Source organism: Globicephala melas, chromosome 11 (genome assembly GCF_963455315.2).
Source record: "Globicephala melas chromosome 11, mGloMel1.2, whole genome shotgun sequence".
NCBI classification, from domain to species: Eukaryota; Metazoa; Chordata; class Mammalia; order Artiodactyla; family Delphinidae; genus Globicephala; species Globicephala melas.
The window spans coordinates 41,439,643-41,459,089 of NC_083324.2; the positions used below are offsets into that span (position 1 = coordinate 41,439,643).

General features: G+C 50.1%; 2 protein-coding genes across 2 annotated transcripts in view; both read left to right on the forward strand.

Annotated features, from left to right (window-relative positions):
• The first annotated feature begins 815 nt into the window (after nucleotides 1–815).
• Nucleotides 816–1,826, forward strand: XCR1 (X-C motif chemokine receptor 1). The gene has a single exon (XM_060308782.1). The coding sequence runs from the start codon at nucleotides 825–827 to the stop codon at nucleotides 1,824–1,826; it is 1,002 nt and encodes a 333-aa protein (XP_060164765.1). The 5' UTR covers nucleotides 816–824.
• A 6,094-nt stretch (nucleotides 1,827–7,920) lies between these two features.
• The window catches only part of FYCO1 (FYVE and coiled-coil domain autophagy adaptor 1), an 85,721-nt gene continuing 74,194 nt past the window's right edge, over nucleotides 7,921–19,447 (forward strand). Inside the window, exons 1-2 of the mRNA XM_030845346.3 lie at nucleotides 7,921–8,019; nucleotides 17,440–17,582. Coding sequence (XP_030701206.1) covers nucleotides 17,513–17,582 — 70 coding nt within the window. The 5' untranslated portion in view covers nucleotides 7,921–8,019; nucleotides 17,440–17,512. The remainder of the gene's footprint in view (nucleotides 8,020–17,439; nucleotides 17,583–19,447) is intronic.

The following is a 19,447-nucleotide window of genomic DNA, read 5'->3' on the forward strand; positions in this document are numbered from 1 at the left end:
TTGTAAGATACTCTGTAGATCAAACTCCCAGATGATGAAGCTTTCTGCTCTGAGAGTTAATCCTCTGTGTTAGTGGGGATTTGATCTCCCAGATTCTCAACATTCACTGAAGTCTTGAGATGATTTCATAATTGGATTTACGTGAGAGAGATGTTTGCTCCTTTTGTGTCCTCTCCTTTCGGACCAGTTCCTGGAGACAGCAGGTTTCCTGAAACAATCCTGCCATCAGGGTTTGTACACTTTACGGGAGGAAAAAGGAAGGAGCAGAGGAAGAAAGAAAGGAAGGGAGGGACAGAGGGAGAGGAGAAGGAAAGGCAGGTGGGCATAGTAAATTCTTAGTAGATATTTGTTGAATAAATGAAGGAATGACCCTGGGATCATTAGTGCTGTTTTGTAGATGAGGACCCGAGGTTCAGAAAGGTTAAAAAGCTTGCCCAGGAATGTGATATTGGGCCCCACCTTTGATCTCAGGTCTTTGAATCCAGTTCCACTGTCTTTCTCCTACACCTACTGGGACACTGGTCTAGCTTAGCGTTACTCAAATGACAGTCTTCAAGAAGGGAAGGGGCTTATGACATATTGTAAGTTAATGTGTCACTTCCTTCAAGAAAGTCTTGCTAAGAAAAAATGCTAACCAGACTAAACAGCATGCTTAGTGACTTCACATTTTGGCAAAAGTTCCTAATTTCCTTATAAATAGTTCGCCGCCCAGTAGCTGGAACATGGACTACGCTTTTTTGTATCATGGGTCCTATTGCTCTCTAGCCTAACCACATGGCTTTGAACTCCATGTCTGTATCACTTCAGATGCTCTCAGCGTCTGGATGGAGCCCTCAGACATCCCGGAGACCACCACCCCTTTTGAGTATGATCCTCAGAGCTTTCTGTGTGAGAAGAAGACCTTTGTCTTTGCCACCTTCAGCACCACCATCCTGTACTGCCTGGTGTTCTTCCTCAGCATGGTGGGCAACAGCCTGGTGTTGTGGGTCCTGGTGAAGTATGAGAGCCTGGAGTCCCTCACCAACGTCTTCATCCTCAACTTGTGTCTCTCAGACCTGGCGTTCTCCTGCTTGTTGCCTGTGTGGATCTTGGGGTACCACTGGGGCTGGTTGTTGGGAGACTTCTTTTGCAAGCTCCTCAACATGATCTTCTCCATCAGCCTCTACAGCAGCATCTCCTTCCTGACCATCATGACCATCCATCGCTACCTGTCCGTGGTGAGTCCCATCTCATCCCTGCGTGTCCACACCCTCCAGCGCCGCGTGCTGGTGACCATAGCTGTGTGGGCAGCCAGCATCCTGTCCTCCATCCCCGATGCCATCTTCCACAAGGTGTTCCCTTCGGGCTGTGATTATTCAGAACTCGAGTGGTTCCTAGCCTCAGTCTACCAGCACAACATCATCTTCCTTCTCTCCTTGGGGATTATCCTGTTCTGCTACGTGGAGATTCTCAGGACCCTGTTCCGCTCGCGGTCCAAACGGCGCCACCGGACAGTTAGGCTCATCTTCACCATTGTGGCGGCATACTTCCTCAGCTGGGCTCCCTACAACCTGATCCTGTTTCTGCAGACACTGTTGAAACTTGGCGTCATTCGGAGCTGCGAGGTCAGCCAGCAGCTGGATTATGCCCTGCTCATCTGCCGCAACGTTGCCTTCTCCCACTGCTGCTTCAACCCGGTGCTCTACGTCTTTGTCGGGGTCAAGTTCCGCAGACACCTCAAAAGTCTGCTCCGGCACTTCTTGCTCTGCCGGCAACAGGCACCTGGCCTTCCCCTGTCACCTCACCCCCCAGGTGCCTTCACCTATGAGGGCATCTCCTTTTATTGAGAGGGAGTTTGGTGGAGCAGGTGGCGGTAGACAGAGGAGCCGGAGGAGGTGGAGCTGAAGGAGAAGCAGGGCAGGAAGGAGCATAGAAGGCACAGCTCTGGGACACGCTACCACTGCAGCGACGGGGGTGAAAGAAGTACATTACGTCAAGGGGTCCTATATGCCCCCTCTTCTGTGGAAAATTTCCCCATCTGGAAATTTTATATTGCCATCCAGAAAAACGTTTCTTAGATTTTGAGAAAATCTTTTAGCATTTATTCTTTCATTCAGACATGGATTTCTTATCCTTGCTTAGTTCAGAAGGTTCTAAAATAGGAAAGCATGCCCTGAAAGGAGCATCCCTCAAGACTTTATGAGGGTCTGAAATTCAACTGTGCAGATGTAGGCTGCTGGCAAGACGGTCTCTCCCCTCCCTGACGGTAGGGCTGTCCCAGCTGATTTTGGAGGGGGTTGGCTCCGGATGGGGCTCTCTGCAGAACAAAAGTAATCACATCCTCAAATAAGCACAGTCAGAAGGAAATCTGGACTCTAAAAGCCCGCAGCTGGACTCGAGACGTGTTCTGTATCATAGTTCCAGTTGCTAGCACGTGAACCGGCACTGGCATATTTAGTCTATAATCTTAAGAATGAGTGCGATAAGTGCCATCTTCTGCCGGCATTTATTTGGAGGATGTAAAAATGAATGAGATGCAGACGCTACCCTCCAGGTGCCAACAGTCCAGCTCTGAAGCCCAGATAACCAAACACCCACCTTGATGAAGGCATCCAGAGTTGAAGATTCCTCCAGCATCGCCTCCTTTCCAGCTGGGTATTGAGCTGACATTTCCGATTCATCATGTTCCACCTAAAATGTTCTCCCCCTCCTGGGTGATGGTCCCAGCTTCCCCCTAAAACCAAGTTATCTTTGAGCCCTGCATTTCCTTCCCCTCCACTCCTACTCCCACCACCAAGTCCTGTTGATGTTACCTTCCCAGTGTCTCTCACATGCCTGTGGCTTCGTCCCCAAACCGCCTCACTTCCTCTGCACCTTCCTGCTGCTCATCTCTTTCCCCACCAAGCGTCCTCTGCATTGACATCAGGGTGCTTCAAAACCCTCAGTGGCTCCACGTTACATGGCAAATAAAGCCCAAACACCGTAGGCTTTATTTGCATGTAAATAAAGGCCCCTACGATCTGGTGCCAACTAACATTTCCATTCTTTCTAATTTTATTCCAACGTAAGCCCCCACCCCCCCAAGCAGCCTGGGATCCAGCCACAAAAGGCCACGGGTCCTCTCCCAGATACCCTTTTCCCAGTCTCCTCTGGGCCTTTGTCATGCTGGGCCTTCTACTCCCTAACCTACGAGCCCCAGCTGAAATGCCAGCTCCTTCAGGAAGGTGTCCACAACCTGTAAATCAGAAGAGCACTCTCTGGGTTGCCACAGCACTCCGCTTGTTCTCTCTAAAATAGTACTTGGCGCTCTCCAGCATGTCGTAGTTACACCCATGGGTGTCCTATCTCCCTGCCCCATCACACTGCAGGCTGCCGGAGGGCAGGAACCTGGTCTTGCACCCTGCTGAGCGGTGGACCCCGGTGTTCTATCACTGTGTACTGAGTGGGAGAAAAGAATGATAGCTGTGATTACTCTTACGATTTGCGCTCTTTGTGAGAGCCATGCTCATGTGACATGTTCTGCCTTGTCTGCCCAGGCTGCTGCTTTATAAATCTTAACCTTTCTTCGCTAGTCTCCACTCTCACAGCACGTTGCTTATCTCTCTCTGTGGCATTGGGTAAACTTGCCCGTGCTTTTTAGTTAGTGGTACACATGCCTGTCTCTTACACTGTCCCAGAGCTTCACATCCGAGGACATAGATAAAAACCACCCTCTGAGCTTCCCCATACCCCACAGACCTGGTCTCAATCTGTGAACCTGATTCAGCTCTGGAGAGGGGCCTTTGGAAAAGCTCCCCATGTGATCCTGACATGCACCCCAGTTACGAACATTTGGCTGCAACTCCTTGAAAATGGGAATTCCAGAGTCTTCCACAGTCCCTTGAGCAGGACTTTGCACTCAGCCGGCACTCAATACATGCTTGTTGAATAAAGTAGCTACTAATAGAGCCCTCACCTGGAGCCTAGAGAGCTTGTAAAGCATTTTCCCCTTCCCTTCCTGCTGCAATTGATCAATGATCTATTTGCCCCTGGGCAGCCAGCCTTGAAGGAGTTTGAGCCAACTGGGGAAGAGTGAGGGTCTAGTTTTAAGAATTAGGCCTGTAGCACCTGTTGGAGAGGGCTGGGTAGTGCACCCTTGAAGGGATAAAACTCCCGTGGACTTATAGCCAGTTGGTGGGGCCATCACTCACCACAGAAGAAAGGAACAGCAAAAGGAAAGACAGTTATGGGGTCAGAGCTAAGCCTATGAGCTTCTGGTCAGGCTAATCATTCTGCACTCCTTCAAATTGATATTATTACAATTTTATTCAACTTTTGTTCAGAGGGCGGGCTGAGCCCAGGGATCAGGAGAGCTGAGGACTCCACTGACACACCCACTTCGCCAAACCAAAGCAGGTTTTGAGCCCACTCTTCTTAGAAGGCAGGTTTGGGGAGCTTGTATCCCTACAGAGCATGCATGCCCTCACTCCACCCTCTTCTCGCCCCATCCCATTCCTTTACATCCCAAGATACTTACCTAAGTATTCTTTTCAACACATATAGCTGTATCCCTGGGAGCACTTCATCAGTACAATCACATTTGTCTCTTTGCATTTCTAGTGATGTTTTGGCATCCCTAGTAGACTAGCTCCCGGGGTAATCTTTTTAATCCAGAGTCTTCTCCTAATCTAGCTCCTTGGGAATCCAAGGGAAGAGGCACAGAGAAGGAGAGGGATGAATGGGAAGATGGAGGGGCATCCGTCCTACCAGAAAGGGAACCTGGGCAGGACTGCTGAAGGAAGCAACCCACAAGCTGCACCCCAGTGACCACACCCCACATTTGTTGACCACACTCTTCATGGACCACAACCTCCTGCTTTCCCCTCCCCCTACCCACTGAAACCACTGCTCAACCTCAACTGGACCATTGTGGGCCTATGCCTCCTACTCCAGTCAAAAAATGGTGCCCTGGACCCGGTGCTGCAGACCTCCTACCACTCCTGGAGCATAAAAAAATCCACAGCAGCTCTGAGGGAAGATCCTCTTCACAGCATTTCCACCTCCACACTCTCGGACAAAATCAGCAAGAGAGAAACCTTGCTGATCTCTAAATAGGAACATGCCTGCAAGCCTGGGGCAGCCCCAGACCTCAGATGACCCAAGCCAGAGTGGAAGTTCCTTGAGGGCACAAACCCCATGTTGCATGTCTAGAACCTCCCTCAGTGCCCAGCAATGTTTGTGGTTGGTTGAGTAAGTGGATAGGAGACCATCTTTTTGACTCTTTTCTACTTCTGTTTCTTCTTCTCACACTTGCTTATGTCTTCCGGTCAACACCAGGCACCGCCCCAATGGGCTTCCCATGAGCTCTTCTCTTGGGCCCACCAGCCCGGACAGTGTCTGGTTTGTTGAACTCGCGGCTTTCATTTATGAAACCTGCCTGTGACGGGACAAATATGAATTATTCTTAAAATCATCTCATAAAAACAGAAAGCATCACTGTATCATATATGCAAATAAAAGATTAGCATGTACTGACTTACCTCAGACTGGTTATGTTCCCTTCATTTCTACCCAAGATCATTATTTAGGATTCTCAAAATTTCTCTGCTTATGAAGGATCTGGGTTAAGATCTTGGGTGAAAGGAGTGATACAGAAGGAGGACTGGAGATAAAGTGTCAAACAAGCCCTGTGTAGGTCAGGATGGTAGGAGATTGGCTCCATTCAGGCCTTAGGTGAAATTGTCCAGGAGGCCAAGTCTGTCTTGAGAGCTCCTAGCTTCAGCTTTCTGTCCCTGTCTCTCCCGTGGTCTGGCACCTATGTTTTCTGCCTTCAAGTCCAAGGTTTTTTCTGTCTCGTGACCCATGGTGCCTGAACAAGTACCTTCCAAAGATCAGCCCTCCAGCCAGAAGGAATGATACCACTTCCTGCTGGGAATTTCAGGCATCCTGAAAACTTGGTAGGATGTATTTGGCAGGTTTGCAGGGGATTTTGGTAAGGGAAAGAAAGTTATCCTAAATCCTCACCAAGTTGTTCCGAGTACAGAGCTCCCCTCTCCACCTTGGGGTCAGCCCAGATTTTAGGTGTAGGGTTGTTGCAATCCCCCCACATCCCACACCCCTATCCCCTCCACAAAAGAGTGTGGCTAGAAGGACCAAAGGATGACAAAGGTGGCCTGCCTGGCTCCTTGACTTTATCATTTCAGAAAATCAGCCTTGGGAACTTCCCTGGTGGCACAGTGGTTAAGACTCCACGCTCCCAGAGCAGGGGGACCGGCTTCGATCCCTGGCCAGGGAAGTGGATCCCACATGCATGCCGCAACTAAGAGTTTGCATGCTGCAACTAAGGAGCCCTTGAGCCGCAACTAAGGAGCCCACCTGCCACAACTAGGATCTGGCACAACCAGATAAATAAATTAATTTAAAAAAAACCTACTAAAAGAAAAAAGAAAATCAGCTTTGAGCATCACCCACAGTTAGAGAGAAGACATGGGCAACAGACGGCACGTGGAATTGGATGGTTGCGGGGAGTAGAGACGAGGGTGGGGGTGAGGGAGGGATATGTAGACCTCCAGCAGGTCCCTGGCCACTTTTGTAGAGGGCCTGTTCCGGGCCCTGTGCAAAGGCTATGGGAGGGCCACGTTGAGGGGAGTGAGACCACAAAGCGCCACTCTCAAGTTGGCCAGCCTCTGGTCATTCCTGTGTGGGGAAAGATTTCCATAGGATTACTTTTGTCCCAGGGAATCTTGGCCCTTTTTCCAGGTGACCTGGATGAACCCTCTTGACTGAGGGAGAACGACCTGGCTTGATTGTCCACACAACTGGGAACGGACACCTTAAATGTGTCATTAAAATTATTCCAAGGCACTTTGCAGTGAACTGTGGGAGTCTGGGGAAGGAAGTACCCACCTGTGTCTGTTCCCTTGGCAGGGGGACTCAGTTTTAGGGGGACTGCATTTCAGGATGAATGATTTCCCTTTGCCATCTCCTTCCCCCTCTTCCCTTTTCCTTTCATTGTTTCCATCCCAACAGGAAGGATGGAAATCACTTCTCCCCAGCTCCCACAAATTGACTATTCCATTCATCTAACTCACTGCCTTCTCTACAACTAACTCAGAAAAGATGGCTAATGAGATGCCATAGCCTAAATCTATTTCCTTTCCTGAATTATTCTACCAGATAACTCCCCTCTTTGTGCATTTGTAATGTTTGGGCCATGGCTCCTGACTGGACACCCAACAGCTAAGTCCTGTGAGGTAGAAGGGTGTTTTGGAGTCCAGTCATAGGCTGAAGTACTCCAGGTACTGTTCCTCTCCTCTCTTGTGACCATTCATTACTAATGAGTGCATTTTGTTCTATTGAGTGCAGCCTCAGAGTGCTTCACAACGTATAAATAGAAAATGTAACTTATAAATAGAAATTGGGCAGAGAGTAGGGAGGTTAGGAGTGATAGTTCATTCATTAACACATAGTTTTTGAGCAGTGATTTTAAGCAGGTCCCTGTGTTAAGTAGCAAGGGGGATGAAAAGATAGACCATTAGGCCCAGCAATATATAATGCTTTTTATTTAGCCCGATATATTAAAACATTATTATTTCAACATGGAATCAATATAAAAATGTTAATGAGCTATTTTACATTCTTTTGGAACTCAGGTGTATTTTGCACTTACAGCACATGTACAATTCAACTCAAACTAGTCACATTTCAAGTTCTCAAAAGCCACACGTGGACAGCACTGCTTTCAGGATCCCAGACATACGATTTGTGGACACACGTGCTCCCAGGGATTGCAAGGGTTAATTTAAAGCCGGCTGCCGCCATGGAACCAGTGGGCGTTGTGAGCATCAGCTCTGCGGAGCATGCCGGGAGTTGTAGTCCGCACTCTGTCCGTGGGGTCCGATGGGAGTTGTAGACAGAGGCCCTGTGGAGCATGCTGGAAGTTGTAGTCTGCGCCAGTCTGCGGAGGGGTCTGCGTATCATGGCCGCCTACACCGCGCTCTCGTACTCTTCCGCTTGGCAGCAGAAAGTTTCGGTTCTGTCCCAGCGTGGACCCACGAGCGCGTAAGTGTTGCGGATGGCCGTCCGGACTCATGGGGCACCTCTAGTTGCTGTCGTTTCCGGAGCGGAGAACTTCCCTCCAGGCGCGGCTTGTCACCTGTTGCCCTTACCGCCTCCGCCCTTATGCCGGGTGTCCCACAGACTCTGCCGGAGCCCTTGCCCAATGCCCTTGCCCAGCGGGCCTAGGAAGCACCTAGGGCCGGTGAATCTGACCCTGGAACCCAGGCTGCCTCTGGTAATCAGTTAGAAAGACAGACAGCCCCCCTCCCCCCTCCGCCCAAACACCAGTTCCAAAACACCCGACGGCCAAGGATCCCACATGTGTGGTCTCAGAACAAGTTTTGGAGTCTTTAAGCACAGGAGGGACAGGTCCCCGAGTTTCTGCTTGCATTGTCCAAGAAGCCGATAACCTGAAGAGGCGTATTTCCTGGCTCAGCTGGGCCGGGACAGCCCAGACCTTAACTTTGCAAAACTCCAAGACTTAACTTTGCCCGGGTCTCTCCCCTCTCGTAAGGGGACGGTTTGTTCATCCTGGGCCATCCCCAGGCCATGGCGCATTCTCTTTACCCAGTGTCTCTTGTGCTTTGGTGTAGGGTTTCGAGATAGCCCCCAGGTGATTGTTCCTGAAACACCTGTGGATTTTTGGATTGTGGTGTGGCTGCACCGGACTTCGGCTAGGGTCCGTGATATGAAGAACCTAGGCCGGAGGGTGTAAGGGGAGGGCTGAATTTTACTTTTCCTCAGAAGAGCATGTGTGGTTGACACCTTAAGCACGTGGCTCCCAGATAGTGCACTTGTGTCATCTGATGCCCCTTGTCACTCTTCACAGTTCCATCCGCTGCCCCCCTCCAGAGCAAAATAGAGCACTCTTTGAAACTACCGGTGTTGGCCGCAGCCTCTCTGTCCCTCTGCCTGTCTTACCACAGCAGTTTCCTTTCCCAACAGAGAAATGGGTCAGGGGCTCTTTGAGGGCAGAGGATCAGGCGTTAATCTGCTCACTGCTCTCCTGCCACTTCCAGCCTTGTGCTCTGTAGCAAGCTTAACTCCCCTGCCATCTGCCTAATGCGGGCTGCTGGGTATTGTAGCTGGGGAAGAGCTGTCACGCTGAGGTTCTGCTTTCAGTGGCTCCCACCCCTCTGAAGTGGGCCCATGTTGAGTAGATTCCACTTGACCCTCCCTCCCTTGAGAGCTACTGTTCAGAAATTATTGAATGCCCTGTACCAGTTTTGAGCCGTTATTATTAATCACCCTGGAAATCAGAGTTAATTGTCTCAGTGATGGGACGGGGCCTTCTTTGATTAAAAGAACGTGAAAAGGCTGTAGGAAAAAGATTTTCTGTTTCTGTTAAAAGTGTTCTTTGCGTAATGCTTCATTCAGTTTTTAATTTGGGAAAACAAACATACAGAATCATTGAAAGAATTGTATAGAGAACATATACCCACCTGTTAGATTCTACAGTTAATATTTTACTCCAGTTATTTTTGTGTTGCTTTAGAGTCGATCCTCTAGCTACTCTTTGGATGGTCTTTGCTCCTTGTGACTGGTTTTGGGACACCAGCAAGGGTTCAGGAGCCATGCTTTTAACCTGGTCCTTCTGGGATGGAATGGCCCCCACAGATGTTTGTGACAAGAGGAACCACCCAAAACAGCACAAGATCAGAGCAGTTGGTAACTTTGTCCCATGTTGGTCACTGAGACTGTGGGCTGCTGCCTCTAGAACATACAACAGGCACTCAAGAATGGCAGTCCCCGTCTTCCCTTTAGGGGAGAGGCTTGGCTAATGGGTAACCTGCATTTTCTGGTGATTCCAAGGACAGCTTTGGTGACTCAGAACCAAAGTGTCTTTAAACCTGAGGCAGAGGAAGCGTATTGTCTAGCTGTGGTGTCATGGTGAAAATCACTGATAGGAACTCAGAGTCTGGAGCCACATTCACTAGCCAGCCCAGGCAGCAGAGCAGGTAAGATTCGTTAACCAGAGGCCGCCTGTGAGCAGAGATGATTCGAGTTTGGCCTTGTGAACATCTGTTCACCTAGTGGATGGATGTCATTGTGTTGCTCAAAAGATAAACAATATTTCCTGTTTGTGATCTCAATGCCAGATTTTTTTTTAAGCTTTTGGTTGGTTTAATAGCCTCTGTTTGAACACCTAAATCAATCAGTAGGGTGGGTTTGGAACTGTTTCCATGGGTCTCTGTTTATCATGCTGTTCTTAGATGTGTTACTGTACTGTCCTCATAAGAGCTTCGGCCTCAGAGTGCATGGGCTCCCTGGCTTTTACAGGATGAGGATGACAGAACTGTGCTGATTTGGGCAGGAGGTGTTTCTCCCTCTTCCTCACTTTGGAGCCAGTCAGCCTGGTGGTTTTAGTGGCCGCCGGTGGTCCTTGCTGTTCTCTGTGGCATTTGAAAGAAACCAGGTGCCTGTTTCTAGTTGGGTCAGATCCTCCTCACGGGGATGAGGATGTGCGTGCCGGTGTGTTTCGGAGGACAGACTTAAGGAGAGTCTGTGGTCTGGGTATAGTCCTGTGGCAGTGTGGCTGGTTTCAGAGCCCAAGGGCAGGTCCGGCTAACCATCTCAGGAGCCTGGGGTACTACACCCTTGGCCTGGGGCAGAAAACCGAGTTAGGGGAGCCCTTGGAATCCAGAAGAAAATCCTGAAGGGAAAAAGCATTCCAAGCAAGCCATCAGTCTGCAGAGGGCTAGGCCAAGAGGAGGATCCCTGTAAGAGGTCCAGGGTGGGCTGGCAACTGAACCAGAGGTGGCGGCTTAATGTGGAGCTGGAAGGAACTGTAGCCCCAGGTGCTTTTTCCAGGGCATCTACAGCCTGGGTCAGGAGCGGGGCCTAGAAGCCTCAGCCAAAGTTAACCACCGAGAATGTCTGTTCTTCTCCTTGCACACCTCCTCCGTGGAGGAAGGTAAAGGGTAACCTCTCTCCACTGTATCTGAAAACACACACACACACACACACACACACACACACACACACACACACACACACACACGCACACACAGTAGGAAGAGGTCAGTACTTTGAACTAAATGTACCATGGGGCTCACCCAATCATGGCATAATCTTTATCGCATTATTTGTTACATGATAGGGAATGGAAATTTCACAAGATGAATCTGATTCTGCATTCTGAATAGGGTCCAGCTTGGCAGGACTCAGCTGTGATTGAGAGAAGAGAAGACACTTTCCTTGCCCGTTGCTTCCTGGATGTTTTCTCTGGGCTTTCCAGTGGCAAGACCTCCGCCCTGCACCCCCAAATGTGGATATGTGGCTCCTTCCTGAGCAACTGCCGACCTTCGTAAAAAAGATAGCTTTCTCCAAGCCCAGAAGCAACACCGCACAACCACAAGTCCCTCTTGACCCTGCTCTCCTGGGTCAGCAGACTGGAATCGGGGCTAGTTTTGTGTATGTTCCAGGGGGAGTGACCAAGAGACCTGGAATTGTTGGTGGGAGGGAGGGGGCCAAGAGAAGTTTCAAGAAGTGATGGCAAAGTCTCAAGTCTTCATTCCCTTTAAGAAAGAGAAGATTACAAGCAAGGAGTGGTTTGGGCGAGATGACCCAGGCCTGCAGTTGGTCAGCCCTTTAATTATAGGTCTTTAATTATAATTGTGTCGCCTAATGAGCCTTTGTTCACGTGTGCTGAAATCTTGGCCTCTGAGCTGGCCTCTGATAAACTCTTGAGCACTCTCCTGGGCACCATCTAGAAGCTCTGGTGAGGGCAGTCTGCCTGACCACTGACCGTTTCAGCACTGAGCCCCAGGACCTCCAGGCCTTCACAGCTGCAGGTACCAGCCAAGTGCCCCCTTTCCATAGGTGGTAACTAGATAGATGCTGTTGGGTGTGCTGAACCAGGCCGAGGCAATGGACTCTTCGGAAAGGCTTCCTGCTTTTGACTGGTCTGAACTGTCCTTGTTAACATTCTTTCCCAGCCAGGGTGGAGTTGACAACGTGTATGCCCCAGCTTGTTTGGGAGTCGGGGAGGAGCCGACTGTATGGTGCCCTCTCTGGGTCATGTCTTAGCTGTTGTGTTGGGAGCAAGTATGGCAAATTTGGCAGGCAGGGCAGGGTTGTCTTCTATGCCCCAGACCTCCTCCTCCCCTTCTGATCCTTCTTTCCTTATGTGGCTACTCAGATGCTGTTGTCAGCTGAAAAAAAAATACACAACATGAGAGCCGTGGGTTAAGTTTTGTTAAGGGGGGGAAGGTCAGTATATATGGTTTTAGTGAAGGGGGTGCGTGCAGTCAGTCACACATTGTGGCAAGGCTCGCTGCTAGTCACGAGGAGCAGATGTCACTGTTAATGATTTGAGTGCTTTTCTGTATATGAGAAGATGGAAGAATTTAGGCTCGTAAAATCTTCTCCTGAAAATGTCGAACTATCGGAAGGCTTGTTCTGCCAGTTTTTCCCAGAGCACAGAGTGCCTCATTCCTGATCTCCACCCTGAACTCCTTTCAGGATGTCTTGAAGGTCAATGGCTGCAGTGGCTTAATCCTTGTAGAGGCAGATGGCAAGTGGCAATTTCAGCTGGCACTGTGTTTCTCCTGCCAGAGCCAGTTTGGGGGCAACGTCATGAGTATTAGTCATTTGTACCATAGTGTAAAGAAGTTTCCATGAGTCAGCGTCTTCGTATCTTAATTTGGGACTGAACTGCCGTCTCTGTTGTTTAAGGCACATCTAGGCAGGTATGGGAGGAATTTGGAGGTCAGGGAAGATCCTTTACCTCTAAAATAATACATAGGCTGTGACGAGGAACCCAGGTAACAGTACCAAGTAATAAATAAGAATTTTTAAAAGCGCGTTTAGTCCCTTTTCCTCTTTACCAGAAGATTGGATGTTTTCAGACATTCTGGATAAGCTTAAACATAATTTTGAGTTGTTGGCAAGAGAATCCAGTGTTCCCCCAAATTTTATAAAATGAATTTCTCTGCTATTTGAAAGAGCTTGCTAGAGACAGTGATGGAGGTGTTCACAATGTCTGCAACAAGGACCCTGGGTTGATGGAGGTGATTTGCACTTTGGGGGCCTTGCAAGGCGCTGGAGTCCTGGAGCCCATGGCGGTGTGGAGTGTCTCCTGAGTTAGGAGAGCAGGTTGCCAATGGGTTGTAGAGGTCAGGATCGCACTGGTCCATGCCAGAAGTCTGTGATTCCCGTAATATAATAGGAAATATATATTTGATCTCTTACCCTGGTTCCTGGCACAGAGCTTCCAAAACTCTTGGAATTTCCTGAGTAATAGGAGTGTCTTTTGTTATTCATAGCAAAACCCTTTCAACCATAAGCATAACCATATGCTACTAAGATGACTCTTCATGGGCCCCTGGATAGATAGCTTCTGCCTGAGGGCTGGTTGCCAGAGGACTTTCAGCCCCACCCTTAGACCCCTCTGGGGAGTGGAGAGGGGCTGAAGGTGGCATAAATGGCCAGTGGCCAGTGATTTAATCAGTCATGCCTATGTAATGAAACCTCCGTAAAAACCTCAGATGACAGGATTCTGAGAAATACTGTGCTGATGACACATTGAAGTACTGGAGGGCGCAGAGCTCTGAGCGTATGGAAGCTCCCACCCCACCCCCCTTATCTTGCATCTCTTGCATTTCACTGTTGCTGAATTGTGTCCTTTAAAATAAACCAGTTATAGTAAAATGTTTCCCCAAGTTTTGTGAGCCGTTCTAGCAAATTATAGAACCTGAGATGGGGATTTTGGGAACCCCAGTTTATAGCTGGTTGGTCAGAGGTACAGGTAGTGACAGGTACTGGGACCTGTGACTGGTGTCTGAAGCCGGGGCAGTCTTGTGGACTGAGCCTTTAACCTATGGGGTCTGCACTGGCTTCAGGTAGTTAGAGTTATAATTGAATTGAGAGACTTCCCTGGTGGTCCAATGGTTAGGGCTCCACGCTTTCACTGCCGAGGGCACGGGTTCAATCCCTGGTCGGGGAACTAAGATCCCGCAAGCCCTGTGGCATGGCCAAAAAGAAAAAGAATTGAATTGAATTGTAGGACACCCATTAGTGTCAACTGGATATCGGTGTGGGGGAAAAAGCCACACATTTGGTGTCAGAAGTGTTGTGAGTAAAAAATATCTCATCCCTAAACCGAAGGGCAGGCTTATCTAGAGACACAAGGAAGTTGACCAAGGAGTGGAGAGAGACTGTGCCCCATTCTGTGTCTTTTGAAGTTTAATAATAACCTCAGGCCCAGGAAAAGGGAGGCCAGAATGCGAAGAGTCATTCTTTCAAGTCCATGAAAATAGCATTCCTGTGGTGACCATTTGCTTCCTGAAAACCTGTGAGGTGGTGACCCACAGCTGTGGTGGGTCACTGTGTAGTCACTGTGCCCTTATAGGCCCAGCAGCGGTTTCTCAGGGCTCATCTTGGTGGTGAGGCAGAGGGTCTTTGGAAAATCAACTTGTGTAATCAGTGGTTGGGCACAGCTCACCCCGTGGCCTGGGAACTTGGCCTCAGCGGAGGGAGGCACTCCGAGGCTCAGGCGGAGAAGGCCTCCTGGGCTTGGGCTGACACTTGCGGCTTCACCAAAGTGCCAAGAAGTCTTGAAGGAGCATGTTTCTACCTGTTCAGGCTCGTCATTCCAAGATGCCAGTTTGGTTTACAGACACTATTGCCCTTGTGCCAGGCTCCAAAGAGGGCTGGTTTCTAGGAAATCCAGCTGGTCTTATAGTTCATGCGTTGTCCCAGCCAGAGCCTGGATGACTAAGAATCTGTTGTCGTTAGTGCTTCCTTTCCAGGCTCCGCCCTCTCTGTCATTTGCGAGTCTCAGCCTAGTTTTCAGTAAGTATACACAGAGACCCAGTGGACTCATGGGGTATAGGTTATCTTCTTACAAGATTATTTCTTCCCGAAGGTACAAAGCTCTCTGGTGACCATAGTCAAATAAGGGGAGTGCAGGTAGACAAACAGCCTCTACACCTGCTGTGCCCTCCACCCTGGCGCCCTTTCCTCCTCAGGTCTCTTCAATGACGTCCTGTTCATCACCCAACTAAGTTGCCATTACTGAGAGTGTCCACCATCCTCTCCCTTCCCCCAGCAGAAGGAAAGTTCCCTTCCTCAGGTCCCATTGCATCTTGCTAAATTCATACCAATGCTGCTCTTTTGTTTGCTGAGATAAGATGTACAGTATGTGAGTTTTGACAAATATATATTTGTCAAATATATACAGTCATGTAACCAACACCATAATCATGACACAGAGTAGAGTTGCCCAGCAAAATTTCTGCATACTCTCTTGTAGTCAAACCCTCCCTTCCCCCTCAGCTCCTGGCACCCATGGATCTGATTCCCCCCCAGTGTTTTGCCTTTGTAAGAACAGGATGCAGATGGAATCATAAAGTAGGTAGCTTTTCAGTCTGGCTTCTTTCACTCGGCAAACATCATTTGTTGTGTGTATCCCTGGTTCATTCCCTCTCCTTGCTGAGTACCCATAACTTTTTCTTCATGTCTCTGCATGGACCTCTTCTGCCATATCCGCATATCTGGATGCTTTTCTGTCTGTCTTCTTGGTGCACAGCCGAGCTCCTCCAGGGCTGGATGGTGCCTTGTTGCCCCAGTATCCCCAGGCTGCACTTGACCGTGTGGTGCCGGGACAGCTGTGCATTGACAGTGATGATCCTTGGTCCTCTCCTCCTCGCTGGGGGAGGAGCCAAGTGTCTGCCCAGGCAGCAGAGCCCCTGCAGAAGTCTGGCCCATCCTGGGCTCCTGCTCTCTAGGGCCCTGGCTGGTCCCTGCTCAGGCTCTGTGTTCAGCAGCTGACCTAGAGAGCCGCCCAGGGATGGGCAGGCTGGCTTCTGGTAAATCACACCCACCCTCGGTTTGGTGTCTGTGATGGCAGGTGCCAGCACTTGCTAGGGACTTGGGCGGAGTCTTTGTGGATGCCCTGGCTCTCTGGCGCTCCATGTCACGAATTACTGGGAGTGTGGTACAGGTATGTACCTGTCTAGTTCCTCCTAGGCTGGAGAAGCCCTATTTGGGCCTTGTTTTCACTGACTCACAGCTGCACTGGCTTGTGAGTTAAAAACAGGCCTTGGCATATCTGCGCCACGACAGGCCCTCCCCAGGCCTCAGGCTGACCTGGAATGCTTGTGTAAATATTTGGAGGAACTTGAGGTTGGCGACCATTTCTCCCCCTGGATCTTCTTGCCTTGTCTCCTAGAGCAGTAAGGCGAAGAGCGTGGTGGGAGAGTGAGGACCAGTTCATGTTTGAAACACTCAAGGTGGTGGCACATTTGAGAGGCGCTGGAGTTCCGGGCAGTTCCTAGAAGCCAGTGGAAGTGGTTGACATTTGCTGTAGTGACAGTGGCTCCGTTGTAGAGCCAAAGGGGTTGAATTCAGACTGACCAGAGTTCACATCACGATTCCCCTCCCTACTGGCCCGGGGCCTTAGACAAGTTACACAGCTTCTCTGTATGCCAGTTTCTCCCTTGTACGTTATCTATCTCCCAGGGTGCTGCTGAGAATTAAAATGAGTCAGTGTGTAAAGCACCTAACAGGCCCAGTGCGCAGCAGGCCCTCGTCTAGGGGTAGCTACTAAGGCCACCTCTAGTCTTGCCAACTGCTTTTGCCAGCAAATGTTACGCCTTTGCAGCGGACATCTAAGGAAAGGGTTAGAGGTTCTGAAAGGAGAATATGGTGGTGTCCAAGTGCGTGTCCAGACCTCCTTCCGATGCTGCTCATATCTCCTCCTCTTTGTTGGTCTCCAGCCACCTCTGTGTCCTTAAATCACTTCAGCAGCTGCCCAAGTAGCGATGGTAACTCGGGACTCACCAGCCGTGAGAGAACTGTAACCGAGCTTAAAATAGAGACTGCCCTTGACTGATCCTGAGGGCTGCGCAGGCCCCTGACGGCCCCTGGTGTCTGCCCTCCCAAGCCGAGCGGGACTCTGGTGGCTGGAGGCTGCAGACCTCCCTGAGAGGCAAGCCAGGCTCTCCTTGGTCCGGAGGCCCTTAGGGTACGTGTCCTCAGCCTCAGGCCTCCACCGCTGCCTGGGGAGGGGGGAGGGCCCGGCCTGGAGGAGACAGCTGATTTGGTGTGGTGGCACCTTAGGCTTAGCAGGTCAGTGAGCGGGGTTGGACTAGTTCTGGCCTTGGTGTAGGGGGATGGGGGAGCCACTGGGAAGCGTTTTTAAAGGTGGAAAGTGCGGCAGGCCTGCCTAAGGGCAGACTAGGAGGGGAGCTCAGAAAGAATAGGTCATGCTCTTTAGTTGATCTTGTTTCTTTTGAAGCTCCCAACCAGGTCCCTGTGTCTGAACATAAGTGTATCAGAGAATGCCCACAGAGCAAGGCCCACACAGAAAGGTCAAGCCCTTCCCATTGAGGGAAGATGCCCAGATGGGGCGACTTTGTGCCCAGAGCAGTGTGCCTCTACTACTGTCTTTAAATTGTGTCTGTGACCGCTCCTGTGCAGGTGCCACCTCGGAGTCTGACCACTGCTGAGCGGCCCCAGGCAGGAGGCCCACAGCCAGGAAAGGCGGCCCCTGATGGTCCCGGTTACCATGGCGTCCACCAGCGTGGAGAGCCAGCTGCAGAGAATCATCCGCGATTTGCAAGGTACGGCTTGGCTGCAGGGCACACCGAGCTTGGTGTTGAGAGAGCTGTGACTGTGCTTTTGCTGTTGCCAGCTGAAATTAGCCCTGTGATCTGTGTTTACACCGAGAGTAATCGGAGCCCTCGGGACACATCATATTGAAATATTTGGGGCTCAGATGTCCGCCCTGTTAAGGCTGGGAGACCTTGCCTGGCCCTCCTCTCAGGCACTGTAAAGGCACTTTGTAAACAAAATCAAATACCTCTTTCTGGGTCTGGGTCTGATTTCTGTGTGTGTGTGTTTGTGTTTTCAAACCACCCGTTAAGTCTTTGAATTGTGAGTCTCTGGGAGACGGCGGAATTGGCTCATTTGCAGAGATATTCTGCCTCCTTCTAAGCAGGAAGACGAGACACCCATCTTGCTTGTTTTGCTCTTCCACCTGGTTCCGGGTGGGACTCACTCCAGTTCTGGGCCTGCTGCCCCCCAGACTTCCCTGAGCTCAACGTTGCCCAATGAGAGAGACTTGTGGGCCTTGGCTCACTGGACAAAGGCAAGGCAGGCGGGGGTGCGTGTGCAGAGAGCAGGCTCGGGAGGAACCCGCTGTGTTCTGTACTGGCTGTGGAGTCCAGGGCCCAGGTTCACCCTTTCAGGTGACGTCCCAAGGGGAGAATTTTGGCAAGTTTTCCATCCCTCATGAATCACCAGGGCAGGTCTTGTAAGCCTCTCTGGAGCACCAGCACATTTGCTACAACACAGTCTGAAGCTGACTCCTTCCTCCGTGTCATGGGGACCCCAGTGACACTCTCCTGACAGACTCAAGGCGCAGGTTCCTAACTGCTCAGACACAGTGATAACCGACTGCAGTCTCTCATACCCAGGTTAGTGGAGGCCACAACAGTCTTCATTGTGAAGGCAAATATCGATGAGATAAAAATCACTTTCTCAGGCGTATCTCCTGTTTATGTAGTATTTTGGGCCTTCATGGCATTTCATGTGTGCCAGGCACGAGTCTCACAGATAATAATAGCTCATTGAGTCCTCACGTTTGGTCCTGTGAGGCAGGGACCATTATTATTCCCATTTTGCAGATGTGGAAACAGGCACAGAGAGGTTAAGTGACTTGCCTACGGTCACACATCCAGTCAGGCAGAGCCTGGGTTTGCACACACACCTGGTGCCAGGGTCTGTGCTCTTAACCACACCAGTCTACATCCAGCTAAAATGTGGGAGATGGCTTTTTTCTTTTTAAATCTATATACACACACACACATGCACACACATACACACAGAAAGTAAAATGACAGTCCCTGCAAATCTGAGTTTGCCCCTGGTCTTCAGAGGTTTCTCCACAAAGTAAGCCATCTTCTCTCTGTTTTAGTCTCTGGTTCTCAAGGATGAGTCTGGGACCCAGAGGTCCTTATTGGAGGGAAGAGAGGAGCCCATGGCAGAGCTCCTGATCCAGGGAGGAGGACAGGCATCAGAATTTGTTCAGTTGCCCTTTCCCACCCCATGTGCTATCCTCGTCTGTCATGCCCCACATCCCAAGGCCATCTCAACGTCCTATAACCAGCCCTCAGAGCACTTTGGTGGGAATTTTTAAAAGGCACCACACTTTCTCAAGACCCTTTCTTTTCATCTGTTGGTAATTATCAGAGATTAGAGCTGGAAATTTCATATTCCACGTCCAAGGCTCCTTCTTTCAAAATTTCAGGAGTTCCCAGGTCAGGTTATGAGCTTTACCCCAGCCTGAGGGTGGGGGAGGAAGGCTGTGTGTCTTTCCTGGTCCCTGGCTGCCGGCTGTCAGTGCCGCCACAGCAGACACTTCTAGTAGGACACACCAGACCACAGTCACTTGTTGTGAGACTCAGTCCCAAGAACATGTCTTCGC

Coding starts and splice junctions, on each gene's coding strand:
- XCR1 (XM_060308782.1), top strand. CDS start 825: ATGGAGCCCTCAGACATCCCGGAGACCACCACCCCTTTTGAGTATGAT.